The sequence below is a fragment of the Neltuma alba genome, unplaced genomic scaffold (genome assembly GCF_004799145.2).
Source record: "Neltuma alba isolate B1F8T4 unplaced genomic scaffold, ASM479914v2 tig00012097_pilon, whole genome shotgun sequence".
NCBI lineage: Eukaryota > Viridiplantae > Streptophyta > Magnoliopsida > Fabales > Fabaceae > Neltuma > Neltuma alba.
The window spans coordinates 16,213-43,409 of NW_021636654.1; the positions used below are offsets into that span (position 1 = coordinate 16,213).

The 27,197-nt window shown below is 35.9% G+C and overlaps 2 protein-coding genes across 8 annotated transcripts; one reads left to right on the forward strand and one right to left on the reverse strand.

Moving 5' to 3' along the window:
* Nucleotides 1–373: 373 nt before the first annotated feature.
* LOC114722590 (uncharacterized) lies at nt 374–2,982 on the forward strand. 4 transcript variants are annotated; one of them, XM_028908665.1, is made up of 5 exons: nt 374–511; nt 664–771; nt 2,007–2,068; nt 2,149–2,208; nt 2,548–2,982. In XM_028908665.1, exons 2-5 carry the CDS (start codon nt 692–694, stop codon nt 2,550–2,552), a joined length of 207 nt encoding a protein of 68 aa, XP_028764498.1. In that variant the 5' UTR covers nt 374–511; nt 664–691; the 3' UTR covers nt 2,553–2,982. The 4 variants fall into 4 exon arrangements, with proteins under 4 accessions (XP_028764498.1, XP_028764499.1, XP_028764500.1 ...); XM_028908666.1 differs by having other exon boundaries at nt 669–771; XM_028908667.1 differs by having other exon boundaries at nt 374–492.
* A 752-nt stretch (nt 2,983–3,734) lies between these two features.
* On the reverse strand, nt 3,735–13,417 carry LOC114722587 (AMP deaminase). Of its 4 annotated transcripts, none has more exons than XR_003738171.1 (21): nt 12,927–13,417; nt 11,481–11,650; nt 11,076–11,283; nt 10,735–10,913; nt 10,584–10,635; nt 10,316–10,443; nt 10,023–10,202; nt 9,119–9,186; nt 8,864–9,006; nt 8,404–8,465; nt 8,036–8,149; nt 7,607–7,747; nt 6,954–7,106; nt 6,536–6,589; nt 6,350–6,460; nt 6,084–6,257; nt 5,836–5,916; nt 4,975–5,073; nt 4,527–4,647; nt 3,928–3,998; nt 3,735–3,846 (listed from the first exon to the last, which is right to left on the reverse strand). XR_003738171.1 is itself a non-coding variant. In XM_028908663.1 (19 exons), the coding sequence occupies exons 1-19, from the start codon at nt 13,273–13,275 to the stop codon at nt 4,579–4,581; spliced, it is 2,535 nt and encodes an 844-aa protein (XP_028764496.1). In that variant the 5' UTR covers nt 13,276–13,417; the 3' UTR covers nt 4,525–4,578. The 4 variants fall into 4 exon arrangements, 1 of the variants encoding a protein (XP_028764496.1); XR_003738170.1 differs by having other exon boundaries at nt 3,928–4,108; XR_003738172.1 differs by lacking the exon at nt 3,928–3,998.
* Between the last annotated feature and the right edge of the window lie 13,780 nt (nt 13,418–27,197).

Here is a 27,197-nt window from a genome sequence, read left to right on the forward strand (position 1 = left end):
TATTCATTTGAAATTACAAGAACCTTCTAAGGATTTTAATGATTTGATTTAATGAATTAAAAATCACAATAAATTTAGAAATTAAAAATTTAATATTAAATTTCTAATTTTAAATTATATCATACACACACACACACACTCTTCTATCTATCGATCCAAGATATATTTCTATTTTTCGTCGATAATTTCACTTTATCTCAAAGACTTGACATTACCGGCCCAAAGGGATTACCAGAGTTGGGTTATCTTTTGGGTCAAATCTGTTTTTGGGTTTCATAAACCCTACACTCGCACAATGCATTGCGATAAACCCTTGACACCTCGAACCTGTTCGATTGGCTCTATATATGGAAGCCTCCGCTTTTTGTTTCGCGTTGTGTGCGCTTCCTGAAGCTTGAGGTGCCAATATCTGCGCTAACTATTTCTTTATCGTTTGATATATTTCCTTTCAAGTTCTCATCGCAGCTCAGTTTTGACAACATTGCCGTGAAGGTTCCATTCTCTCACAAATGTATTTTGATCTCAGCCCTCGATTTATGGTTTGATCCCACTGATTTGATTCCTATATGTATATTGTATAGGATAACATTGGAATCTTTATATATTTCTGCAATGTTTTATCGGGAAATTAGCAATTTATATGCCTTTCTCTTATTCTGATAGCGCAGCTGCGGTGTAAGCTGGGTCAAAAATGGCGGGTGGAGGGAATTTCATGCACAGGGTAATCTCCTACGTGGTAAATGAATTGGTCGTGAACGGTCTTGCCAATAGGTATCTTAACCCTTTTTTTCCTTTAAACTTCAATTCGTTCTTTTCAGTCTTTTGTTCTTGGTTGGTACAGTGTGTGTTTATTTAATTTCAAGCTTCTTTCTCTGGCCACCGGGAAAATTATTTCCTGGGTGGCTCGTTCAATTGAAGCAAGATAGTGTCAAGGTCCTGAATTATGGTTTCCAGGGCAACGTGATTGCACTGGAAGTCTAGGAGTTTGAGACATCCTGCTACAAGCGCAATCGTAAAATACTTGCTATTTAGAGAAAACGAAATTGTAATGGTCAGCTTGTCTAAACGAAACTGATTTTTATTAGTTATTGCCTATGATGACTCTCGTAGGCTTGTAATGATTGCAGAGATGACTGTAAGAATTAACATCCAACGGACTGAGGCTCTATGTACTTTGTTTCTATGAAAATGCATAGCATCTATTCAATGTGTGCCTGATAATCAGTTTTGGATGAGTTCTCAAACTGAACTATGCATATGAAATTTTACGGGTCATTCTGAGTATGAATGTAAGATTTTTAGTTACTGTCTGGATGCATTTATTTCTTTATGATTTTAACCATGGCGAGTCTTTGGTCATATTTCTATTACAAATTGCCGATGATGTCTCCATTCGTAGGCTTGTAATGATCGCTGAGATGACATGAAATCGTCATTCAAAAGACTGAGGCTTTACATTCTGATTTTTTGATTTTGTTGATCCACTTCTTCATACACTGACTGTGTATTGGATGCATTTATTTTGTTATATTTCTAGCTGTTGCTTATCTCTGGTAATTATTTTATTACCATTTGCCAGTGATGTCGCCATATTCGTAGGCTTGTAATGATTGCTGAGATGAAATTGAATTATCGTCCAAAGGACTGAGGCTTCCCCACTCCCGTCCCCCCTTTAATTTATGATTATTTTACTGATTCATTTTTTTCATCTATTGACCGTGAGCTGAGTGATGTTCTTTATGCCAATACAATGGCCAGTAAGAAACAAAGCTAAACTATGAAATAGGGCTAGATAAAATTGAGGTACGTCAGAATGTGAAATGAGGCCTTGTATTTGTTCTTGTCTTGATCTGAGTTTAAAAACAAGCAGTATTGGTTCTTGCTGTCTGGGTTCATTGGTGGTCTAATCTTTTGCTACTTCAATTTTGTAACGAATTAGTTTCTATATCTTGAATTTCTTAGATATTATATTACACTACTGATAATGTTTTCTTGTGGTTTATCAGCCCCACATTCCAGAGGTTTGCAGTGAAAACATCTAAGAGAATTGAAGACATTACAAATAAAGGTAGTATTATCAAAATGATAAAGGTCGTATTTTGTTGGCCCAAAGTCAGTCTGACGCAAGTGTTCATCTATTCTTGACAGCTACACAAAAGAAGCAAGAGCTAGCAGAGCAGATGAAGGACATATCAAAAAAATATGGAGGTTGTGTATAGTTGTTAATTTTTAATCTTCTACCTTAATTGATCAGGCCACCCAAGTGTTGTCTTAATTGCAAATTTAGCCCTGGATTTCAGTAAATTGGCAGAGCACTCTTGATGGCGTGCATACGCCCTTCAGGTTTAGGCTGTCCAAAATTTAACGGTCCGTTAGCCACTCTACTGTGGTTAAGATTTTTGTTGGACCATGAAGTTTCAGGCAACTCTGCATTCTGTTACTCGTGAAAGTTCGGTTGCACCCTTACTGAAACTGAAGCACGTGGACTAGACGTAAAATTTAGCCAAGTTTTAACATTTTTTTTTCTTTTTCTAAAACTGCTTCCAGAATGAGAACCAATGGCTTTGCTGTATCTTGGATCGGGAGGACAACAGAACAGGGTACTGATGATCTCTGCGGTGGAGGCAGACGAGGTCATGTGGACATGCCCAATATCTACCAAAAGGAAGTGGTTCTTCAATGTAGTCTGTCACACTTGGCTAAGCAAAATTCTAGCGTCTGCTGTCTTAGTTTTACTTCTGCGAAGATTAATTGTACTTCCATTATATTTCTTGTTTGGGCTCATCAAATGTTTGGTAATCTGGTAGTTGTCTTTTGCAACTTATAGTATCAAGGGAAGCAAGGGCTGGCAAATAGTGTGGAGTAAGTGTAAATCTGTTGAAGATGTATAATGTTATAATTTCTGGATGTGTCAACTCGTATTACCGACCCAGTTATGGTGCAAGTGAAATAAGTGAATCATCCATATCGAATTGCTTGAAAGCGAGTGGAGGTTACAAACAAGTACGCATCGAACATTTAGTCATTCAGTGCGAGAATAAGACTAATTTCTCTGAACCATAATTCCAGTGTCAACAAACAGGCACTTGCCCTATGATAATTTGAGCCGTGGATTGTAGTTATGCAAATCTTCTGAAACAATAGTTTAAAGACGTACGAGAACGTAGAACCCTTTTTTTTTTTTTCACGGCGTTTGAATATCCCAAGAATGTTTTCTAAAAATATTTATTTCGTAAATCAAGACATTTTTTTTATCTGTTTTATATATCATAAAATTATTTTTAAAATGATGGTCTAAGATTATAATTTGATTCACATTCAAATATTTTCACAATATTGCTGTGAACTGCCAAATCCTTTGGCAGGCTTGTCGTTGGAAGAAAAGCTTGTTCAATCATGACACTCATATTTTCCCACTCTATATCACACCGTATAACTTTGTCATGCATGTGTGGAAAGCGTATTTGAACAGAAAAAATAATCAAAATTTCAGAGCTTCCCCTCACTTTTAAAAGGTAATGACACGTGCATGTCTTATGTTCGAAGCTGCAGAAGGCATCATTAGCTCGATGCATAAATTATTTGGTAATCCTAGCTTCAACTCTACCAAAATGAATACAAGGAACCAATTGACCCAGTAGGGCCACGTTGATTCGTAGCTATACATTTTTGCCTGAAGCTGAAAGCCCGGTTGTGGTGACTCATGTATGCTATTATGCATCTGGTCGTTGAACTTGGTGCTGCGACTGTCTCGGCATTAGCTTGTGCCATGCCCTCCCTTAGACAGGGTTCTCCAAAGTGTAACATCTTTGATGCTACATCAGCATGTAAAGTTCACTTTTGTACCTGACCAAGATGAGGCACATTCAACACTGAGCACATGAAAATTTGCAGGATGCAAGAAAGGGCATTATTTAGGTGACTAACCAGACTCTTGAAAGCAACGCCTAAGCTTTACAAGGCCAGCACTTTTCCCAGTAAGGCACGGAAAAATGACACTTGAAATCAAGAACCATAGAATTTCTCAACTCTAAGAATAAAAATCTGATCCTTTCAATATTACAAAGGTATCTTGAGTTGTTATTTAACCCCAAATAAAGACACCCTCCTGGCATTGAAAAGAGTTGCAAAATTAAGCATCAGCAATAACTAAGATTCTTGGATGCCAATTCTATAAGTTTTAAATTCTAGGGTGAGACGTTCCTATAGCCTCAATAAATCATCCCAGCTCAGCCCTATTCAAGCTCCAAGATAGATTGACCCTAGGCCAAACCTTAAATATGTGCTTCTAAAATGCTAATCATTTATTAAAAGAACTTGTAAGGCCGTAAGGGCATGCGCCATCCTAGCTCAAGCCTACCCAACCCTTAATAGTTTTTTTTCCCCCAAAAAGGAAAAACCTAAAGACAAATGGAGCTGGACTAAATATTGATTTTAAAAATGGGCTGCCGTTTTTACTAGCTTGGCCCTTCGATTCTATTAGAATTGAGTAGGCCAGGCCTGGAAAGAACGTAAAGAAATAGAACCTGTTTATAACTTGATTTTTCCAAGTATTGCTAGCACGTGCCTGCTGCCACTTCATCTGTCTACTACTTCAGGGATAATCGCTGTGTTCAAATAAACCTGTTGCATCTCCTCTCTCCAGATCTGCAAGCACACAGAAATTTGGTTTCCATTTGCTCCAAAAATATAATCCAACAATTCTAGCATTATCAATCATGATGCGCCTGTAATTTTGGATGACCAAGCTTATTGAAATTTTTAAAGCGAACAGTCGCAATCCTTTAACTAAAGAAAAATATTGTTTAAAAGGCTCAAGAAGTGAAGTTAAAGAGTTACTGAAGGCCAGCTAAACCTCTCTCTGTTTGGACGCATGATTTAACCTTACCGGGATATATAGCCTCGATATTTTTAAATTATCATTACATAAAATTTAGCACCATGGAAGATGTTATGTGTGGTGATTCAACATACCGTATCTCGAAATTCCAATCGTATGTGTGGAACATTTGTTTTTTGAATGTCATTTCCACTCGGCCCCCTCTTGTAATACCCTTTACCAATCCAGTGAGACTGAAACAATGAGATGATGAGTTGAGTAAAACAGATTAAAACGCATTCTGCATTTCCATAAAATTTCTACTACCACAATCCATGCAGCTTGTTTACACCCATTAATTCAATTATGCAGATATGTTAATACTCTCTATAGAGTATAAGCCTGATTCTTATACTACCCAGTTTATGTTCTACGCATAATGATATCAATTTTCTCATTAAAACATCTAACAGAAACAACAGATACCAATTACTTACTTACCCCAGCCCCCCAAAAAAATTAATTAATTCTGCAGCTATCAACTTCTCAGGGTCAACCCTATATTCCATTGAACATAAATAATTATACCATAGGATACAGGAAATCGTTAGTTTTTAAGTTTTTTTTTTTTTGCATTATCCATGTAATCAGACAAATTTTTGCAATTTTAAAATTCAAGTTATAAAGTTTATGGCATGGACTGAATGCCACATTAATAGGGATTGATAGCAATGGTGCATGTTGGGCCATGCTCATCTCGGAGACTCAGACAGCATTTTGCCAACATGTAGCAACATCACTTTGGGAGTCACGTATATGAGTCATGACAACCACACTTAAGAACGCACTGCCTAAGAATGTTTCAAAGAAAATTTAAAACAAGTTTATTTGATGAAGAAAATTTCTAATTTTTATATCTTCTACCGTATGTGCCATTGGTGTTGAGTATTTCATGGTTTACGTCTACACAATTTCCATTCAGGGTAATAGGAGCAAAGTCAGGATTAAAAGTATACCTTTAAGGCATGTGAGAAACCTGATTGATAAACTGAATTACGGGCAATCTCACATAAATCACATGAGCTCAATTTCCAAACCTGTGCGTAAATTGTCTCATTGATGTAAGTATTGTATCCTTATGTGCCATATACACGCACTCACAATCACAGACAGACAGACAGACACAGACACACACACACAGACACACACACACAGACACACACACACACACACACACACACACAGAGAGAGAGAGAGATCTCACAGAAGCAGCAATGCTATATTCTTCAACCAATGGTTCTTTGGTCAAGTGAATTTGGAGGGGATCATCAGTAGAAAGTGAAACATTCAGCCCACGCAAGAAGAACATTGGCAAAGGATTCCGATGGTAGTCTAAAAACAGGGAGTTATTGCTCAGAGGAGACATTGCTAGCCCAATCTGATTGCAAATATTCCACCACAGACAATTAAGCACGGCATATAACCCAACTAAGTAATTAGTTACTAATTTTAGTTACTAATTGGGCATACCTGAGCTAGATAATACAAATATTGAAGCACAGGAGATTTCCTCAAATTGATTCCATGTGCAATGTTATGGGCAGTAAGAAAGGTTGCAGCAAGGTGGTCAATATCACCAGCCTGAATACGTTAATGATGCATCAGGTACCCATACAACAACGAACCAAACAAAAATATGCTCCCATAATTAATTACCTCTCCAGAGTGTGGACGGAATTTGATCGTTGTCATTCCCTTTGACTCACGAAGCTGAGAAAATATCACATATTAGGTCAACATTTGTGTGTTGAACAAAAGCCAAGGAGATCCAGATAGTAATTATTAAGTTATATGCAGAGACATCTCAAAGTAAGCAATTAAATGGGGTCTATGGTCACTTGATGAGAGAAGCAAGCAACATCACAAAGGACAGGACTCCATAACCCACATCAATGGTAAATCAACTTGTGTCACATATATCAGAAATTTGGAAGGGACCCGCACATTGCTGATTTTCTCTTTCTTTTTTCCCCTCATTAACTTCAGCTTGTCTTTCCCTAAGGGAGGGGTAGTGAATAACCAGGCGCCTAGATTTTGACAAGTATAAACTTCTATTAGGAAAAAAATGACACACCTTGTTTAGGGTGTAAAGATTTGCATAGCAATAATACACATAATATGAATATGCGGGATTAAAAACATTGGTCCATTGAGCAGGCGTAGGCATGTGTTTAGTTGGCCGCCTTTCGGGCTTGCTCTCATCATCCACCAAATCCAATCCAACAACCTAAAACATGTCCAGAAAAAGGTAAACAGCAAGATAATGAGCTACTACATAAGAGAAATAAACAAACAAATATGCATGATACAAACACAATTGATCAAAGCACTATGTCAGAAGTAAATATTAGATTTCTGTCCCTTGTGGGCTTCTGCAAAATGCCACCAGCACTGAATAGATTTATGGCACGTCTAAGAAATTTGGAAAAAACAAAATTGACTTGTGCATAATACATTTAATGGCATCATAATGCCCCAAGGAAAAAAATACCCATAACTGATGTCATTTATGTACGTCATTTGGATTTTTTGTGCGTGTGTGTGTGTGTGTGAGTCCAAATATTACATCATTATTCAATCATCATAGAATAAGAAGAATGAAAAATCAACTATCAACGACTCATTCGGATGTTTCTCAAGTGTATGGTAGAACACGGAACTACCACCAGCTAATCGTAGGCAGAAACTATAACAAAAATGCAATCAAAACAGTAGTAAAAACTACACCTGTTTTAAGAACACATGCAACTGAGGGTGTGAATCAGGATCCACAGTAACCTCAAAAAGTGGAATAAAGATATTGTCAAGAATATTCTGGAATGAGGTCACAATTCCCATTTCTTTGTACACATTGTATAATCTTGGAAGCTGCAAAACAAATATTTGAAAATAATAAACATCAATTGCCAGATTACAATCTCTTACAGCACATGTAGTCAAAATTGAAGAATCTCCAGAACTATTACCCAGCACTCCTAAGAGTGGCATCAAGGACATTACGATTCTCAATTGTTAACTAAGTGAAATTGCACTCTTCATGCTTAAATTACATTATATGAAGCCAAAACTCTGAAAATGACATGATGGTTGACATAGTAATGATTATGCACAAAAGACTATTTTGAAATTTTTTTGGGGAAAAAAAAATTCAAATACCTGGATTAACCAGACCACATTTTCACTGTATAATTCGTTGTTCACTATCCAACTGGCTAGTTGGTCCCACTCACTTTGCTTCCTGCCATATATTGATATTCTATATTCAGCCATCTGTTAATAAGTTAAATACAGAAAGACACGTGTTAATAAACATCTGTACCCATATCAGCACATAATAAGTATAGGAAAGGCACGAGCAAGGAATTGGAAATTCTTGTAAATAAATGTACACTAAACAATAGATTCTATTATTCTACTGTAGTGAAAATAATCAAAGAATGCCTGATTGGTTAGTGTTTAAAATAACAATCTAGAATCCATTTGAAAAAGCGACCAAAAAAATATACATGGACGCAAGAAAGCACCTGATATTTACTTGCATCAAGGTCGGCAAACACTTGCTTGGTCAGCTCAGCAAGAAAACGACCTGATTGATGGAAGAAAACAGTACAGGCTTACGTAAGTAAAAGATGCCTCTGTTGAAAACCAATCACACAAAAAGCCTCTCAAAGTGCCTTCACTTTGACAAGTCACTCATTTTAAGCCTTTTTCTTTAGTGCTTCTCCCATTTCATTATTAAATCACAGGTGGCAGTTGACATTGAAAGGGAAAACTTTCCAGAAGTGCTTTTAAATCCCACAGGTCAAAGAATCATTATAAAAGTCAATGAACCGGTGGAATCCATGACACAAAGGTGAGACCTCGTTTGAAGCAAATTTCAATTGATAAATCAACTAAGAGGGTTTGAGAAGGCATAGAGTAATTTCTCCAGTGTGGTTAGAAGCAAAAACAGGAATTCAATGGCAGTATAACAAAAGAAATTACCTTGAATGAGATTATCCTGCTTAAGGAATATCTCTCTAAGTCTACTTTGACCACATGGATTGTACTTTAAATTGAACTTGTCAAACCGATGGAATGTACTCTTGTCTGCGTGAACGTCCAAAAGGTCAACATTGAGGTCATATCTGCTCAAAAAAATATTACAAATATTATAAACAGCAACTTGTAGTTACAATTCACTTAAAATCACTATAAGAACTATCATAGAAGTTTCAGGGGAAAAGAAAAGATAATCACCCAGTTAAATCCAGACTCTCAAAAACTTCTTTCAAGGTCAAGTAGGTCCCATCCCGAAATATTACAACCTGAAAAAATTTTAAATTTTCTAGCATCACGCAATGCATATTAGATACCTCAATCTACAATCCATAAAATCTGCAATCCAAATATCACAATATAATGCTGTGTATTTTACTTAAACATCTGCATATAGTCCTTAACATACCTGGTAACATTCATGTCAATAATATTTTGACAATCAGTGTTGTCAAGGACATATGGTGGCCCTTGGCAGCAAGAATTAAAAACAACTAGATGATAGCCACCACAACCATAGCAACCATGATGGTGCTACCATGACTCAGATGGTTTTGTAGTGGGAGGGCCCAAAAACAACACATCATTGACAACACTGATGATTACAATCAAAACTATGGTATTCTGATCTGAAGCCTCAGTGGAAAAAATGTAACCACTAATTACTTGGGCTATTGAAAATTCCTTTCATTCACACTAGCATGTGAGAATTTATGCGCACAAAGCAAAATAAAAATATCATCCTAAGAGAAGGGTGTTTGGATTAGCTTTTTGGAAGTGATTTTATAATATACAAGATAAATATGCGAGGGGAGTTTTGTCTTGACTTGTATGAAAGTACTTCTAAGATGGTAAAACAAACACCCCTATAGACCACCTTCAGAAATATGAAATTTTTACACTCTTTCAAAATACACTAATTACTTTTTCTACTCTAACAAATCCTTATAGTTTAATAAATTCATAAAATATACCTGATCAACGATTAATTGTTCAGTGCCATAAATTCACCACCAGTTTTATTGATTACATCCACATACACACACACACACATATCGTGAAGCATGTGTAACGTAATAATAAACAGATAGATTCGAACAGTCACCTCATCAGGCTCTTTCCTTAGCTTTGACTTTATGAACCTTAAAAGGTGTTTCTGGTTCATGCAAGCTGAGTGATGCACATGGGTATCAACTTTCCTGACATTATAGAAGTCTCGATGAGGAGCACTTTTTTGGGCAAGAAATTCCCTATCCGCATTTAACATCAAATGAAGATTGAATTTCTGTTCCAATGCAAAAAGTTGTCAAATAACTGGCCAATGCACATATACAAAAGGGGGGAAAATATTAGACAGCATTTAATTAATCAAAATGAGCAATCAAGACATGTAGTTACCTGTTCTAGAAGATTAAGCCGATGATGGCATAAAGTTCTAATATTCCCTGCTGCTATTACTCGAAGTATGTGATGCAGGTCGGTGAAAAAAGTAGTTGCATCAGCAACAGGGAAAAGCTCTTTTTTTGCTGCAAATACAGATACACATGTAAAAATAAGGAATAAGTCTGGAAAGTAAATACGTGATACACATGTAGGAAGGAGTAACCCCTTGAAAGTAAGCCCCATAGTATGAGAAATAAGGCAAAAATTTTCTTTAATTACTTACAATCTTCGTTAGGATAAACATGTATAACACCATCTCGCATTTCAAAGTAATGCTGCAGCACATTAGATCAGAATTTATCAATGAAAAAGGAAGATGACCTTGAAAACCCTAATCTTGACAGGTGGAATACTAGAATAAAAGAGGAACTCACATCAGACTTTCCTTCAGGGGTGTAAAAAAATGGCTCTGGGTTAGGCTTTGGAGTGCTAGGGTCAGATATAACTTCTTTCTCCCATGGAGCAACTGCTTCTTTAAACACATACCTTTTTCGCATTTCAAGGCATTCTTGAAGAACCACATAGGCTTCCACTTCATCAGGAGATGGATCCTCTACACAGAAAACATAACACTGGTTTGCTAAACTTTTATAATTAATTTAAATTCAGAAAAAATTAAATACATCAAAGAAAGAAGGGAATTCAGTATGTTGAACCAAGAGAAAACCTATATACAGCAATTCATTACATTCAAGAGAATGAGAAACTTTAATACCAATAGGAGTAATTTTTAGTCGTGCAAAAGTTTCATGCTCCGGTTCTTTCCTCAGGATATCAGCTGCAATTGGATCAGGCTGGACCCCGTGTAGATCACCAGATATGCTATGAGAACGAATCATACTGGAGGCAGCAATTGGAACCTTCTCTCCATTAGCATTAGCATTATCAGGTAAAGTCTCATAAGGGTTTTTGCCTTCAGGCCCCTGCACACAGGCAAACCAACAATTTACTCTTACAGCTAGGCTTACTTTAATAAAGATGCGATATGCCGCACCTCTGTACCCTTTCATGTACAAAAATGCAGTTAAGGAATAATGGAAAAGAAACTAAGATATCACTAAAGCCACAAGAAAGGGAATTGTCGATTGTACACTTGCCCACAAGTGCATCACAGACTTACAGCATTTCCATTTGTGTGTAGATATGTCAAATCTAGTTTGGAAGTCTCAGTCATATCATCATCATCTGATCCTTCTACACTTTCAAAAGCACTAGCACTTGGAACAGGAGATTTAGGAGATTTTGGTCTTAAAAGACTTCTCTTTGGAGTACCAGCATGCACGGATTTGCCTGTAACAGTATATGGTCAGTGAAACACATTGACACAGAACCATTCAACAACAGGGTTCATGCTTCACCCATTCATGTTCATGTTTTTATACAGCCAGTGAACATGTTAAAAAGGCAATGCAGTAAAGAGCAAGCGTTGTGGCACCACATGATATGAGCTATTCACTCTCCCCCTGCCCTCCCCACAAGCAGCCCACCATTTCCCCCACCCTGCCTCTAAAGACTGGCCACAGGAACATAGAGATTCCTTCCTTTAAAACATTACAAGCAGGAAAGGATTGCAACCATCTCAGTTTTGGGAACAACAATTCCCCACAATGATCATCAAAAATAGCTGACAAAATTATCATGCCAGGCACTAAAGGAGTACACTTCAAGAAGACTGATTCTTCAGAATAATTTATTTAAAAAACATATGCAAAGAGTGTTCAATCATTATGAAGCTTCAGTTTATTTTCGCCATACTTTATTTTCCTTCTTGCCAATTTATTAAAGTTAGTGATTTAATTCATGAGAATCAGGGAGGCCATTATTGGTCAGTAATTAAATTCTTTGTCTTTATTCCAGAATATATGGCCCCAGATGTTTCCAAGCTTATGGATCCAAAAATCTCAGTACTAACAACTGCTAGGGAGTATCAGAATAAGTTTTTAAAGGTTGCAACACAGGCTTATGCTTGATGGATATCTGCCAAGACTGCACAGGCAAAGCCATTTTCAAAACTTGCACTGAATTCCAAATTATATGAACAGAGTTGACAATGAGTACGAAAATAGTCGTTCAATGACAAAAAAGTAAAATCATACTTCATTTTCAGTTATGAGTACTGTCGCATAATATTCAAGAAGTGAAAGAGGAACACGAAAATTGATGACAGCTGCAACGTCTACATCACATGAGAAAGGGCATCAAATTCTCCCAAGTCCTATCAAATTGACTTCACTTTACCCTATTACCAGCAAAGTATGGGAACTCTAGCACACGCCATAGGAAGGAAATCCCATCATCGAATCCAATACCCTACATGTACACATGAACAAATTGATCTAGAATACTGCTCTGATTCATACAATTATCAAGGAAACATGTGAATCCCATATATAGCAGATTGCAGCTCCAGTCACTCTAATCCTATCATAACGAATAACGTCTGTCAAGTTAAAATTAATTCTCCTAGAATAAACAAAGTCTACTGCTTTGCATCCCTACAATGAAATATAAGTAACTAATTAGAGCTTAGTCATCGAGTCTGACAAAAAGTCTACCAAGGCCATACCTTCGCGAAGAGTATGAAGCCTCGGCAACCCGGCCGGAATACCATCAACCGGCAGGGGTCCGTTCCGCCTCTCTTCACCGTCCATCCCAACAGAGATCGCTGTGACGTCCGGCAAGGACGACGAAACCCGTCGATAATACCCTCCTTTCCTCCTAACGTAACCACCATGCCGCTTCTTCAAATGCTGGGGCGAATCATCATCGGAGACGTCGTCCTTCTCCCTATCAACCGTCTTGGCAAACTCGAGCAGTTGAGTGAGCGTCTTTCGGTGCATATAATAAGCCGAGACAGCCACCACGGAGGCTCCAACAAGAGCCGCCACTGCCAAATGCAAAGCATACGCATCCATAATTACCTCTACTGTGTGACTCAGTTCCAGAGATGGCTGTATGGTTCTGCAAAGGGATAAACTGAGAAGGATAAACCCTACTGAACAGTTCAGGGGGTAGAGAAATCTCCTCTGTTTAAAATGGAGACAGTTTAGGTCCTCTCTCTTCTCCGGTATATATATAGGCATGAAAAGATGAATGCCCAAGAGAACGTGTTATTTTCTATTTTCTCTCTGCAATTTTCTCCCTTTATAACACTGATTTTCTCACCGTTTTTTCTCCTTTTACCTCTGAAATTTCACTTTCAGCTTTTTACTTTTTAGTGGTGCGGGAAGAGTGTAAAGGTGAAAGAGGAGAAAAAGTTTCTTTTTTGCCAGAAGAAAAAATAGTTACCCGTACCTTTTTTATTCTGAAAAAGAAAATATCCTTTCAATTCTAAATATAAAATCCTTTTTATAATATAAATATAAAATATTTTAACTTGATATTAGAATTGGTACTTTAAAAAAAATTGCTAGTTGTGAGACAAAAAGTTCTGAAACATTGAAACTTGTTTTAAAAAAGTGAGATAGGATCCGAAATTGGATCCTCTTCTGTTTGATTCAAGGAATTGTAGTTGCAAAGTTGTTTAAAAAAAACAAAAGATTTTACGAGAGAAATGTTTTTGGTAGAAAAATTTCCCAAGGTGTTTGGAAAAAGCTGGAAAAAGAAAATGTTACCCAAAAAAAAAAAAGCCTGTCATTGTGCTGAAAAAGTTCGTATAGTCAACGCCGTACTGTTGACACCGCACCATTAAAAATCGTCTAATTCCAATATTGACATTGTAATGATCGTAGTATTTCACAGTCAGATTCATAAATGCTCGCATTATAGTTATTTTAATATTTTAAAATTGTCATTCTTACGCAATACTACTATCATTTTGATTTTTGTTTTTTTGCATCATTTTCACTGAACGTCCGTGAACAAAATGGGTAAAAAGTCACTAATAAAAAATTAATTATCTAGAAATAATTAAAAATCCAAATCTTTGAATAAATACAACTCATCTTCACTATGTATAACTTTTTAAACTAGGAAGTGTCTAAGTAATCACGAAAATACTTTTTAAAAATATTTTTTCATAAATCGAGATAAATTTTTTTACATATTTATTTTATATACCGTAAAATTATTTTTTAAACCATAATTTTATTTTCACTCAAACATTTCTTATATTTGGCATCACGTTTAAAATCACTTATAAATACGTTTTATGTAAGATAAAATAAAAACTTTCTCACATACTTATCTCATATTTTGTAAATTATAATTGAAAAACTGTCTATAAATTATTCCAAACAAACCTTTAATTATATACATAATTGGAGATAAATTGCACATTATTAAAATATATATTGCATTTCAATTCTTAAAATAAATTCTAGATAGCAAAATTAATTTTTTAAATAGTAACTTTTAATCAATTTCACACGAAAAAACATAAAAGGTTTGCATTTGCGGAGGGACCCCTACCCTCGTGCAGAATAAGGGACTCGGACGGCGTGTTTGGCAGGGCCACCACAAGGGAGAAGAGGAGAGTAATGGGGGAAGCAGGAGGGAGATAGGAAATGGATAACGAAACAGAAGGCGCGGGGGTGTGTTTGGGAAGTCGCTTTCGTTATCCTCAGAACGGAATTGCGCGAGTATCGTTATCTTGTGCTCATAAATAAAAGCAAAGGCGCAATCCCGCAAGAGGCCAAATTTCCCTCACTCTCGCTGCGCACCACATGTTTAATGGATGCCATCTTGCCTTCCCCTTTTTTAAATTTGGCGGGTCAGCTACTCATTTTTGCGCCCTACCCTTATGCCCATCATGGAATGTTGATTTTTACACGTTCACTTATGTTGTGTTATACTACCTTCGGTTTTAATTATAAGAGTTTGTTGACTAATTTAAAAAAATTAAAAAAATAAGTTAAATTAATTATTTGTAATAAATAGGTGGTGATTTTCTTAAAATATCTTTACTAATTCAGTATATTGGTTAGAACTACCATTGTTAGAAGAACTATCTTAAAAAAAAAGTATAAATATGAGAGACAAAGTGGATTGAGGTCTTATATTTAGAAGCAAAATAAAAATCAAACAAGACCTTATATTAAGGAGCGGAGGTAGTATTTTATTATGTTGAAACAATAATTTTACATGTGATTCATAATGCATGTCCATATCAAACTGATTCAATGTATATTCATTATATATTAATATTAAATAAAATCTAATAATAAGATATTTGTTAAAATCATCACCAATCAAATCTGCATATGTTAATATCTATACACACGTCATGCTCATGCTGGTTGGCATTGAAAAAGGCTTAATAACATGAAAATGAAATACTTTTCTGATTTTATTTACAAGGCAGAAACAGGGATTTTTTGTCCTTAATATTAACCATTTCATTAAATTTATTATATAAATATAAAATTTTATTCTCAATTTATTATTCTGTAAATTGTCATTCCCTCGAGAAGCATGCATATTAAATAAAGATAAAATCAAAGAGTTATTAAATTTCAATATATAATTAACAAGACTTAAGATTTTTTATTTTATTTTAGCAAAGTACTTTATAAATAGTATTAGAAGAATATGCCCCTAGCTATGAAAATGGTAAATGGCTTGCTGGTCCAGCAAAGAATTATAAGAAATATTTGTTAGAGTTTTATTTCAATAATAATAAAAGAATATACAAAAAATTTTGGTATGTGAATCCAAAGAACTTTATTAGTGGGCTCGCCTTTTCCCTAAATGAAAAATTACTTGAAAATAAGGAGGAAAATGGATGAAAATATGGTGGGTTCAATGATAAGTGGCCATTTATAATGTCATGTAATGGTAAATAGTACGATTCCAAAGTTAGGCCGTTGTGACCTACACATATAAGGGTATTTGGATAAGATCAAAATCATGGTTTCAGAAGTGTTTTTACGGTATACGAAACAAATATGTAGAGGAGATTGTCTCGATTTACAGAAAAGTATTTCTAAAAAGTGATTTTAAGGACATCCAAACACCCCTATAATAGTCCAAGTGTAGTTTGTAAGTAGCTTGTTACCATAAAACGATGAAGCCATAGGGATAGAGTACGTGGAGTAGAAGGTCTCATCTGCAAATCAAAGGATAAGGACATGAGGCAGGCCGCCCCTCAAAGCAACATCGATAATCTATAATATGGATCCGTGTTTTATGAAAACTAAAATTCTACTACGTCGGTTCATGTCTTGTCAAAACTGTGCTAATACTATGGGTGGCCATTTGTAATTGTTTTCTAATTTGAAGTTCAATATCAACTATTAATTAATACTCATCCGGTTCTTAATATAGGATCTAATTATTAAATTAATTTTTGTCTTAAATATAAAACCTATTTTTCATATTTATCAATTTTTTTCTAAGTTACCCTTATAGATACTCCATCAATCATAATCAAGTAGAAAAGGGAAAGAGGATATTAAGAAAGATGATTATGTCATAATTTTTTATAATTAACTAACTTACCTAACCTTCTTAATCTAATCAAATTAAATAAATATATCTTATATTAAGGACTGAAGGAGTATAAAAGCTAGTTGATTATTTTGAGTAGATTAAAAAAATTTGTTAAATTAGTTGTTTGTAATAAATAGGTACTCCTCCGGTTCTTAATATAGGACCCAATTGGTAAGTTGGTTTTGGTCCTAAATATAAAACTCATTTATCATATTTATCAATTTTCTCTAAATTACCCCTATAGATACTCCCTCAATCATAATCAAGTGTAGAAGAGGGAGTGGGGGTATTAAGAAAGATAATTATGGTGTTTTAGTAAAAACGTGTCACATTTTTCATAATTAACTACCTTACCTAACTTCTTTAATCTAATCAAATTAGTTAAATGGGTTTTATATTAAGGACCGGAGGAGTATTACATTTCTTAATATATCCTTACTAATCATGTATATTAGTTAGAATTACCGAAACTTTTAACATGTCCAACTAATTTTTATATTAATCACATCTAGTTTTTGACATTTTAGATGAAGGCTGGCTTTGAGATATCAGTTCACTTAAGCTGTTTGAATTTATCCCATTGTGCTTCAATCATTTGAAGACAACTATCCTGGGAAATAGGTATTATAGAGTTCTTGCCTTATCAGCTTATCTTGAGCCATTTTATTTAGCAGAGATTCTTTAAAAATTATGCTGTTCATAATTTGTAAATAATTTTATCTTTATAAATTTTATTTTAGATAAGATAATAATCATTGTAATATAATGAATGGTAACAAATCAAAGTTTTTTGAGTGATCAACAGCCATCGCTCATCCTGTTGACAAAAGTTTCATCTAATTTTTATAAGAATACATAATTTATTCGGATTGACATTAATTATTTTCAGTTTTGAAAATAGAAGTCTGTGTGATTTTCATAAAAAATGTAGAACATTTTCAAAACTTTCGTTGCACCTCAATAAAATAGAAAAATCATATAATTGTACAAAAAGTATAAAATTTATTTTTTTAAAAAAACCACTTAAAATCCTAACAACGGAATTACGCAGTCTTTTGTTATAGACGATGGCGAAGTCAGGGATATGCGCATACAGAGAAGAATATAATTTTCAAGGGAGATTCTCTTTTTTTTTTGCGCATCTCTGCTTTTCTTAATTTGAAGCCTTTCCATTAAAATGATGACCATACACAATTCTTACTGCAAGGGAATATAATATTCACAAACTCGTATTGCCAAGTGTATCACAAAATTTAGTTACCACAATATACGTAAAAAAATTCAGTAGCAATTGTACTTTTTATAGCATTACTACAACATTTTAAAAAAAAAAAAATATGAGGATCGTTTCTACAATATAATCTAATTGTACTCTTTAGATGTAGTGCGAGCCAAGTTAGCTTCAGATTTTATAAACTTAGCTCCACCTACTACAATGGATGAACTTGGGGTTTGCCTATTTTCGGCATGAGCACGTAGATCTGACTCATCATTTAATTATCTTCACACCACAACCAACCAGACAAAGCAAGCTAGTTTTGTACTTGTTGTCCCAAGTAAATATGCATATGACACATTTAATATTTTATATTAACGCATCTGTATTAGCAAATTACATAAAAAAATAATTAATCATTTTTTAATATGGCTATCATTGTCTTTTGAAGTTCTTTCAACGGAGTTTTTTTATATTCACACAAATTTAAATTATCATACTTAAACGGCTAACACTCATTCTTTTATAGGACCAGCATTTGTTGATAAAATTAATTACAATTTTTAATTTGAAAGATTAAACTAGAATTTTTTGTGTGCCCGCATTTATTTGTTAATTTTAATTTTTTTAATTCATGATTTTTAATATAAATATGTTAATTTTTTGAATTATAATTTTCCTTAAATTAATGAGTGTGCGCTATCACAATTGAGGGGCAGGGACAAAGTACACGTGGTTTCACGCCTTGCTAAATAATTGATGTATAGATGGGCCACTAACCTGTAGAAGCTTGGATTTAATTATTATCTATCTGTGTGCTTTTTTCAAGCTAGTGCGGCTTATAGTATTAATCAATAATTAATAATCAATTATCTTTCAAAAGCATGACAGACAAGTTACAAGTAAACAACAGTTACATAGATTAAAGCAATGAAGAAAGATCAAGGGATTGTCATTCTTTTATTTTATTTTATGTACCCAATTGAACTTCATAAAATTAAATTTCATATTGCTATTGATATTAATGCTAATAATAACTGATAATGTTGTTATTGATATGGATTAATTTATAATACACATTGAGCCAAATTAAGTTGGGGGACATGCAATGAAATTGATTATGGCTTGACGTGGGAAACTAATGAAATAATTTAAAGATAATGTCAGAAACACACATCATTTTGCTTGCTTGATTATATATTGTGTGGCCAGCCTTTTAGAATTCTTAACTCTGCGATATGAATTGAAAAGGAATAATCCAATTAATTAAAGGTGACACATTTAATGCCAGTGTTTAATGTCTATGCTGCCTATATGGCTCTTATTATTTGGCCAATTCTTTTAGGGTTCCCATTTTTTATATCAGGTGACCAACAAGACATCAAAAGGAGACATATAACCTTATAATATGTTGTTCGGTGTGCACGTAGTGGATAGGAATGATAATATATGTTAGATATAAAGGCAGATTTTGAGTATCACAAATTATTTTCTTTCTTTATTGTGCGATTATTTTTCCATAATCTTTCAGTAAGTGGGGTACTTATTATTCGTGGCCAATAAAAGATTTGTATGTGACAAAAAGAAATATATATAGATCCAGATATACTCCTCTAATACTTAGTATATGACCTAACTGGGGAGTTAATGTTAATCCTATATACAAGACTTATTTCACATGGCTATCAATTTTTTTTTTCAAATTAACTCTAATGTTATTCCCCAACAATAATCAAATAGAAGAATGAATGAGGGAATTAAGAAAGATGCTTAAGGTGTTTTAAGGAAAAAAAAATCATATTAACTAATTTAACCAACATTTTTAATCTACTTAAATTAGTTAATTATGCTTTATATTAAAGATCAAATGAGTATATATATATATGTAGGAAATAGAATAATATGGAAAATAATTCTCTTGTATTTCATTGATCAGAATATACACATATATATACAAGTGAGAGGAGCCTCTGCATTAATGGCCCATTATGATAATATCATATCCTATCAAATCCTAATCATAATTACATAATATTTACATATCAAATCATATCATATCTCTACACTCCCCCTCAAGTTGGAGCATAAATGTTAAGCATGCCCAACTTGTCACACAGATAGTCAACACGAGTCCCATTTAGAGCTTTAGTGAGAAGGTCGCCTAATTGATCACTAGAACGCACATATCCAGTGGAGATGAAGTTCTCCTTAAGCTTGTCTCTGATAAAATGACAATCAATCTCAATATGTTTGGTACGTTTATAGAACACAGAATTGGAGGCTATATGTAGGGCAGCCTTATTGTCACACCACAACTTTGCTGGCAAAGTGGTTTTGAGGCCAACTTCCTTTAATAGCTGATATATCCAGATTATCTCACATACAGACTGTGCCATAGCTCGGTATTCTGCCTCTGCGCTCGATCTGGACACCACATTTTGTTTCTTGCTTTTCCAGGACACCAGATTCCCGCCCACAAAGACACAGTATCCTGTAGTAGACCGTCTCGTGGCCTTTGATCCACCATGATCTGCATCACAGAAGCACTCAATGTCTGTATGGCCATGATTTTTGTATAATATCCCACGACCTGGACATCCCTTCAAATAATGTAACACGTGCTCCAAGGCTTCCCACTGTCTGACAGTCGGGGATGCCATGAACTGGCTTAGTACAATGACTGGATAAGTAATATCCGGACGAGTTACAGTGAGACAGTTTAACTTGCCAATCATTCTCCTGTACCTCTCAGGATTCTCAAATGGTTTGCTCTTCTGAGCCTCAAGCATCCGTTTCTCATCATCAAGAGAATCATCGAGTGGTATGCTCCCATCAGCGTCAAGGAGTGGGTTGTGAACCATAGGAAACTTGGTCGGTGCTGCTCCCAACTTTCCAGTTTCCTTCAGGAGGTCAAGAACATATTTGCGCTGTGTCAGTAATATGCCCTTCTTGCTTCGCATAACTTCAATACCTAGAAAGTATGTCAGAGAGCCCAGATCCTTCGTCTGAAAGTGGGAATTAAGAAAGGACTTGAGGGACGAGATGCCCGAACCATTACTGCCTGTGATCACAATGTCATCTACATATACCACCAAGAGAATCATGCCAGCCGCTGTTCTTTGATAAAATACAGAATGATCGCACTTGCTTTGGCTCATGCCAAATTTCTGTACGACAGTACTGAACCGGTCAAACCATGCACGAGGGCTTTGCTTCAAACCATACAAGGACCTCTTAAGGCGACATACTTTCCCATGCTCCCCCTGAGCAACGAACCCAGGTGGTTGCTCCATATAGACCTCTTCATGAAGATCACCATGTAAGAATGCATTTTTAATGTCTAATTGATGTAGATCCCAATCATAAGTAGCAGCCAGAGAGATGAACAGACGGACAGATGAGAGCTTAGCAACAGGAGAAAAGGTTTCGGAATAGTCAATGCCATAGGTTTGTGCATAACCTTTAGCCACAAGGCGAGCCTTAAGGCGGTCAAGTGTGCCGTCAGCCTTAGTTTTCGGAGTTAACACCCATTTACATCCAATGGCCTTTTTACCCGCCGGTAAATCGACCAGGGTCCATGTACCAGCTCGATCAAGGGCCGCCATCTCCTCTTCCATTGCAGCACGCCAACCTGAGTGGGCCAAGGCTTCACGAATAGTTCTGGGCACAGAGATAGTATCTAGGGAGGCAACAAAGGAACTGGACACAGGAGACAAGCGGTCATATGAAACAAAGGACGAAATAGGATGGGCACAAGTACGTTTACCTTTGCGAAGGGCAATGGGTAGATCAAGAGAGGCATCCGGGTCTGGAACAGGAGGTGTCTCAGGATTAGGGTCAGAACGAGGTTCAGTGTTGCTCAACTCAGGATCTGAGGGCGAGGCGGACCAGGGAGGAATAGAAGCTGGCGTGGCGGTAGTAATCTCCGTTGACCGTTGTGTATACACACGATCAAAGGGTTGAACGAGTGCGGGAGCGGGTGCTTGCGACGACAGTGATGGTGAGGTGACAGAGTATATTAGAAGGTCATCCTCCTCCGCAGGTGGAGCAGGTGGGGAAGAATGCGAGAAATATGGTGTGGACTCCTGAAAGGTGACATCTGCAGATACTAAATAACGATTGAGAGTAGGTGAGAAACAACGATAACCTTTTTGGACCCGAGAGTATCCAAGGAAGACACATTTAAGAGACTTTGGGTCTAACTTTGAAATAGATGGCCGTACATCCCGCACAAAACAGACACACCCAAATATCTTAGGAGCAATAGGGAACAAAGGCTTAGAAGGAAAGAGGGTAGAAAAAGGAGAGTTACCATCAAGAACAGAGGAAGGCATTCGGTTAATAAGGAAGCAGGCAGTGGAGACCGCGTCAGCCCAAAATGGTTTAGGAACCTGCATTTGAAACAAAAGTGCACGGGCCACCTCAAGTAGGTGGCGATTTTTTCTTTCTGCAACACCATTTTGAGCTGGTGTATCGACACAAGATGACTGATGAAGTATACCATTTTGAAGCATGTAAGATTGGAACGAAGCAGAGAGATATTCTTTAGCATTATCACTTCGTAAGGTGCGAATAGAAACATTAAATTGAGTTTTAATCTCAGCACAAAAGGCACAAAAATGGGAAAACAATTCAGAACGATGTTTCATTAAATATAACCAAGTTGTCCGGGAATAATCATCAACAAATGTAACAAAGTATTTAAACCCTGCTTTGGACTCTACAGGACAAGGACCCCAAACATCAGAATGGACTAACTCAAAAGGGGATGAAACCCGTTTATTGACACGAGACACTAAAGGAAGACGATGATGCTTGGCAAACTGACATGACTCACAATCTAAAGACGACAAATGCTGAAATTGAGGATAAACTTTCTTAAGAGAAGATAAAGACAAATGACCCAATCGACAATGAACTTCAAAGGGAGAATGACTGCTAGCGCAAGCTACCGCATGAGACACCCGATCATCCAGTATATAGTGCCCGCCAGATTCATAACCTCTACCAATAATCCGCCTCGTCAAAAGATCCTGTATCAAGCAATGAGAAGGAAAAAGTGAGACCCAACAGTTTAGTTGACGGGTGAGTTTACTGGGAGATAGGAGATTAAAAGCAAGTTTAGGAACATTTAGCACAGATGACAAACGGATAGAGGGTGTGGGATTAACAGTGCCAGAACCGAGAACTTGAGACTGGGAACCATCAGCGATGGAAACACTTGACGGATTGGCAAAAGCATTATAAGAGGAGAAGAGATGGCTGTTACCTGTCATATGATCAGTAGCCCCGGAATCTATGATCCACTTTGAGGAAGAAGAAGCAAGGGCAGTAGCATTATTACCTGTTGTAGCTGCGGCACTCACAGACGGTGTAGTAGATTTTAACTGGGCATACTCAGCAGCAGAAATCGTGACTGTGTCACTGGCTTGTGTAGCCACGTGGGCAGAGTTATTCCGTTGCTGTTTATTCTGAAGTTTTCGACATGTGCGTTTTGTATGCCCCGGTTCTTTGCAGTAATAACACACTACCCCACTGGAGTCAGAAGGGGCTCCCCCTTGCTTCGAACCACCACGGGTAGGCCCCCCGCGGTTATCAATAGGACTACGAGTCTCATAGGTGCCCTTACTGAGCAAGGCACTTGTAGGAATACTAGCAGCTGGTGGCAAGAGATTCTCAGCTCTCATTACTCTGGAAAACACATCTTGAAGGTCAGAAATTTCAGATCCGGATAAGATTTGAGACCGAACTGTGTCGTACTCAGGTGGGAGACCAGTAAGAAAGCTCATAATAGCCATTTGCTCCCGTTGCTTATGCTGAACCTTCAAATCAGCAGTAAGAGGCATTAACACATTCAGTTCTTCATACATCCTTTTAAAGTCCATAAAGTAGGCTTTGAGAGGACGATCCTGTTTTTCAGAACGATAGAAAGCTTTGCAGACCTCGTAAACACGAGAGATATTTCCTTTTCCTGAATACAAAAAATCTAAATAATCCATTAGTTCCTTAACCAATTCACAGTGATTAATAGAGGGAATAATCTCACTGTCAATGGAATTACGGATCTGGAAAAATAGCCGTGCATCATCCCGCAACCAGGTCTTTTTGGAATCAGTTGTTGGAGGATCATCAGTCAGATGGTCTTCCTTCTCAATGCTCCGCAGATAGAGGCGAATGGTTTTACTCCAATCCAAATAATTTACCCAAGTCAACTTGTGATCAGTAATTTTAGTAATAGTTGGGACAAGCTCCGAGACAGATTTAATTTCCGCCATAGATGAAGTGCACTAACCAAAGGGAATGCGAAAGAGTGTTACACAGGAACACAAAGCACGATACCTGGATTACCTAATGAATACCAAGGCAGTGAAAAGGCCAACAGCTACACAGGGAGCTGCAAACAGAACTGAATTGCACAAACAGCGTGCCGGAGATGCGCTAGAAACGAAACAGAACGCCAGAAAGTAATAAACCGTACGGACTGTACGGACGCCGAGTGAACAGTGCAGAGCGCACGGACTGTACGGACGCCGCCGGAAAGTCGATGAACAGTACAGACGTACGGACACTGTACGGACGCCGAGTGAACAGTGCGGCGGCGGTACTGTAGCAACCGAAAATTAACACCCAGAGAGAAAATTCCCACGCTCTGATACCATGTAGGAAATAGAATAATATGGAAAATAATTCTCTTGTATTTCATTGATCAGAATATACACATATATATACAAGTGAGAGGAGCCTCTGCATTAATGGCCCATTATGATAATATCATATCCTATCAAATCCTAATCATAATTACATAATATTTACATATCAAATCATATCATATCTCTACAATATATGCTCGATCTGATCTCCTTTTTGTTTAAAATTACACTGCGAGGGTTCTTTGAACAATTAATTTTCCGTAAGGAGCAAGAAAATAATAGTTTGAGAGAGGACTAAATGTGAGACGTCGTCTACATAAAGTTTCTATGTTAAAATTTGAATAATCTAAATAATGTGTTTCTCTATGATAATAATAGGACTTAAATATAATTGAATCGAACTTATTTTTTTGCCAAAAATGATGAAATATAATGTGCATATACGAACACAAACACACACACAGACACACACAAATATGATCTAGAGGGTGTTATCGACATTTCCTTTTGAAAAAGGAAAGGGGAAGGAATAATCAAAGGTTATTACAGCAAACTAGTGGAAGAAGGTAGTAATAAGATTTCGATGTTTTTGTAAGAGATGGATTCTGAATAGGACAGTAACATGAAAAGATACTCGAAAAGAAAAAGCAGTGTGCTTTGTGGGGGAGATGGGAATCACATTCTCCTCTGCTACGTGCTATACAAATCCACATTTTGTGAAGAAGGAGGAGGAAGAGGAGGCAATGTTCTCTTTCTGAATGAATGGTTGTTTTTCTTTTACACTCAACCGTTTACAGTTGATCTAATTTTGGTAACGATAATAAAGAATTAGAGAAGAGGGTTGGACAAGTTCTTTTCCTTTATTGTATATGTATCTGTATATACGTTATATTTTTATTAGGTCGATGGCTCATGGCTACACTCGGCTTTTTAATTACACTATGATCTATTAACAAAATGATAAGACTGTAGTGTTTTTTTCTTGATCAATGGAAACGTTATAAAGTTCAGTGCCAAATGAAATCATGATAAGTTTAGGCTGTCTTGTATACGTCTAGAAATACTACATTCGATTCTTAATATAAGAACTAATTTGACATTCATTTTGATCTTAAATATAAAATAATCAATTCACTTTTTTCTCATATTTACCCCTTTTTTTTTAGATAATTCTTGTAGTAGTTACACATATTAAAGATATCATTAAATGGTAATTGTGACTAATACATATGATTAGCAACGGTATTTTACAGAAGACAATATATATTTATTATAAATAACTAACTTAACTAATTTTTTTAAATTATTTAAATTAATCGATTAGTTTTTACATTAAGGATTCAATGTTTGTCTCTGCCAATATAATGCTAACATGAGATTGTACAGAAAAATATTGAATTACACCTTGAGTTGATAATTATAATAATCTTTGATAATAAATTGATGTATCAATTAAGGTTGTCTTATATATGTGTGTATAATAGACAACTTCTTTTCAATTCTCAGGCTTAAATGCTTATTAGCATGGTTACCTCGTTTGAAGAGATATTGAAGCAAATGTTAGAGACCAACTAAAAAGAAAACTACATTAAACTTAATATATACCACGAGGAGATCTCAAAAGAAATCTGTTTCAACGTTTTGATATTATATGTTTAATAAATTACTGATCAAATAATTAATTATGACCCAAAAGTCTTTTTCTGGAAGATATTGTCGATCAAAAGAGTTTACTGGAATACTAAAAGCAACCAACTTTCCTGGGGAGCCAATTCCAATTTTAAACGCTCAAACTAATTGAGAAGGAATTAAGTATGAGAAAATAACAAATAGACAGTAGAAAATAATGAAGTCATAAAGGTCGTGGATTTTGTAATATCCCAAGTTTTGAATTCAGAAATTTAAGGATAATGTTGAATTAAGTAGACTAATCAAACCTGGAATTCGGAAATAAGCCATCAAAAGTGTAGGAGAGCTCAATACAGACCAGAAGGTAATAAGCAAGACATGACAATATGAGAGCAACAATGAAATCAGTACAGTTATCAAATTAAGCAGAAATAAAATTATTTGACAACTTGATCCTTAAATTGAGTCTCGGAGGGGGGGGGGAACTGCAATTAGATCTCAACGGACGCAACATATCCCAAAAAAAAATTCTTAGTGAGATCGCAGTCAAATCTTCGTTAGATTTCATGATGGCGGTATAATAGATATAATAAATTTCAACTTAAATTTAAATACAACCAAATTTTTTCCCGATAAATAAATATAACCACATTTAAATTGCGAAGCCTAGCCATCAATTTTTTTTTTAAAAAAATTGTATAAAAAACTAGATGTCCCATAGACGACATTCTTTGCATTCTTTCTTGAAAAACAAAAGTTTCGTTGGTGAAATGCATCAAAGAGGAATTAAGAATTCATCGGAATATAAAATACATAAAATGTTGATTACATTACAAAAAAGAAAACCTTTTTTTGGGGCCAGAACCAAAAGAGAAAAGGTTAAAACAACACACTAATGGGGCCAGCCGTACAA

Coding starts and splice junctions, on each gene's coding strand:
- LOC114722590 (XM_028908665.1), top strand. CDS start 692: ATGGCGGGTGGAGGGAATTTCATGCACAGGGTAATCTCCTACGTGGTA. Junction 772..2,006: donor GTGAACGGTCTTGCCAATAG/GTATCTTAACCC, acceptor GTGGTTTATCAG/CCCCACATTCCAGAGGTTTG. Junction 2,069..2,148: donor TGAAGACATTACAAATAAAG/GTAGTATTATCA, acceptor TATTCTTGACAG/CTACACAAAAGAAGCAAGAG.
- LOC114722587 (XM_028908663.1), bottom strand. CDS start 13,275: ATGGATGCGTATGCTTTGCATTTGGCAGTGGCGGCTCTTGTTGGAGCC. Junction 8,150..8,403: donor TTGATGCAAGTAAATATCAG/GTGCTTTCTTGC, acceptor ACTTATTAACAG/ATGGCTGAATATAGAATATC. Junction 6,461..6,535: donor TCCGTCCACACTCTGGAGAG/GTAATTAATTAT, acceptor TAACGTATTCAG/GCTGGTGATATTGACCACCT.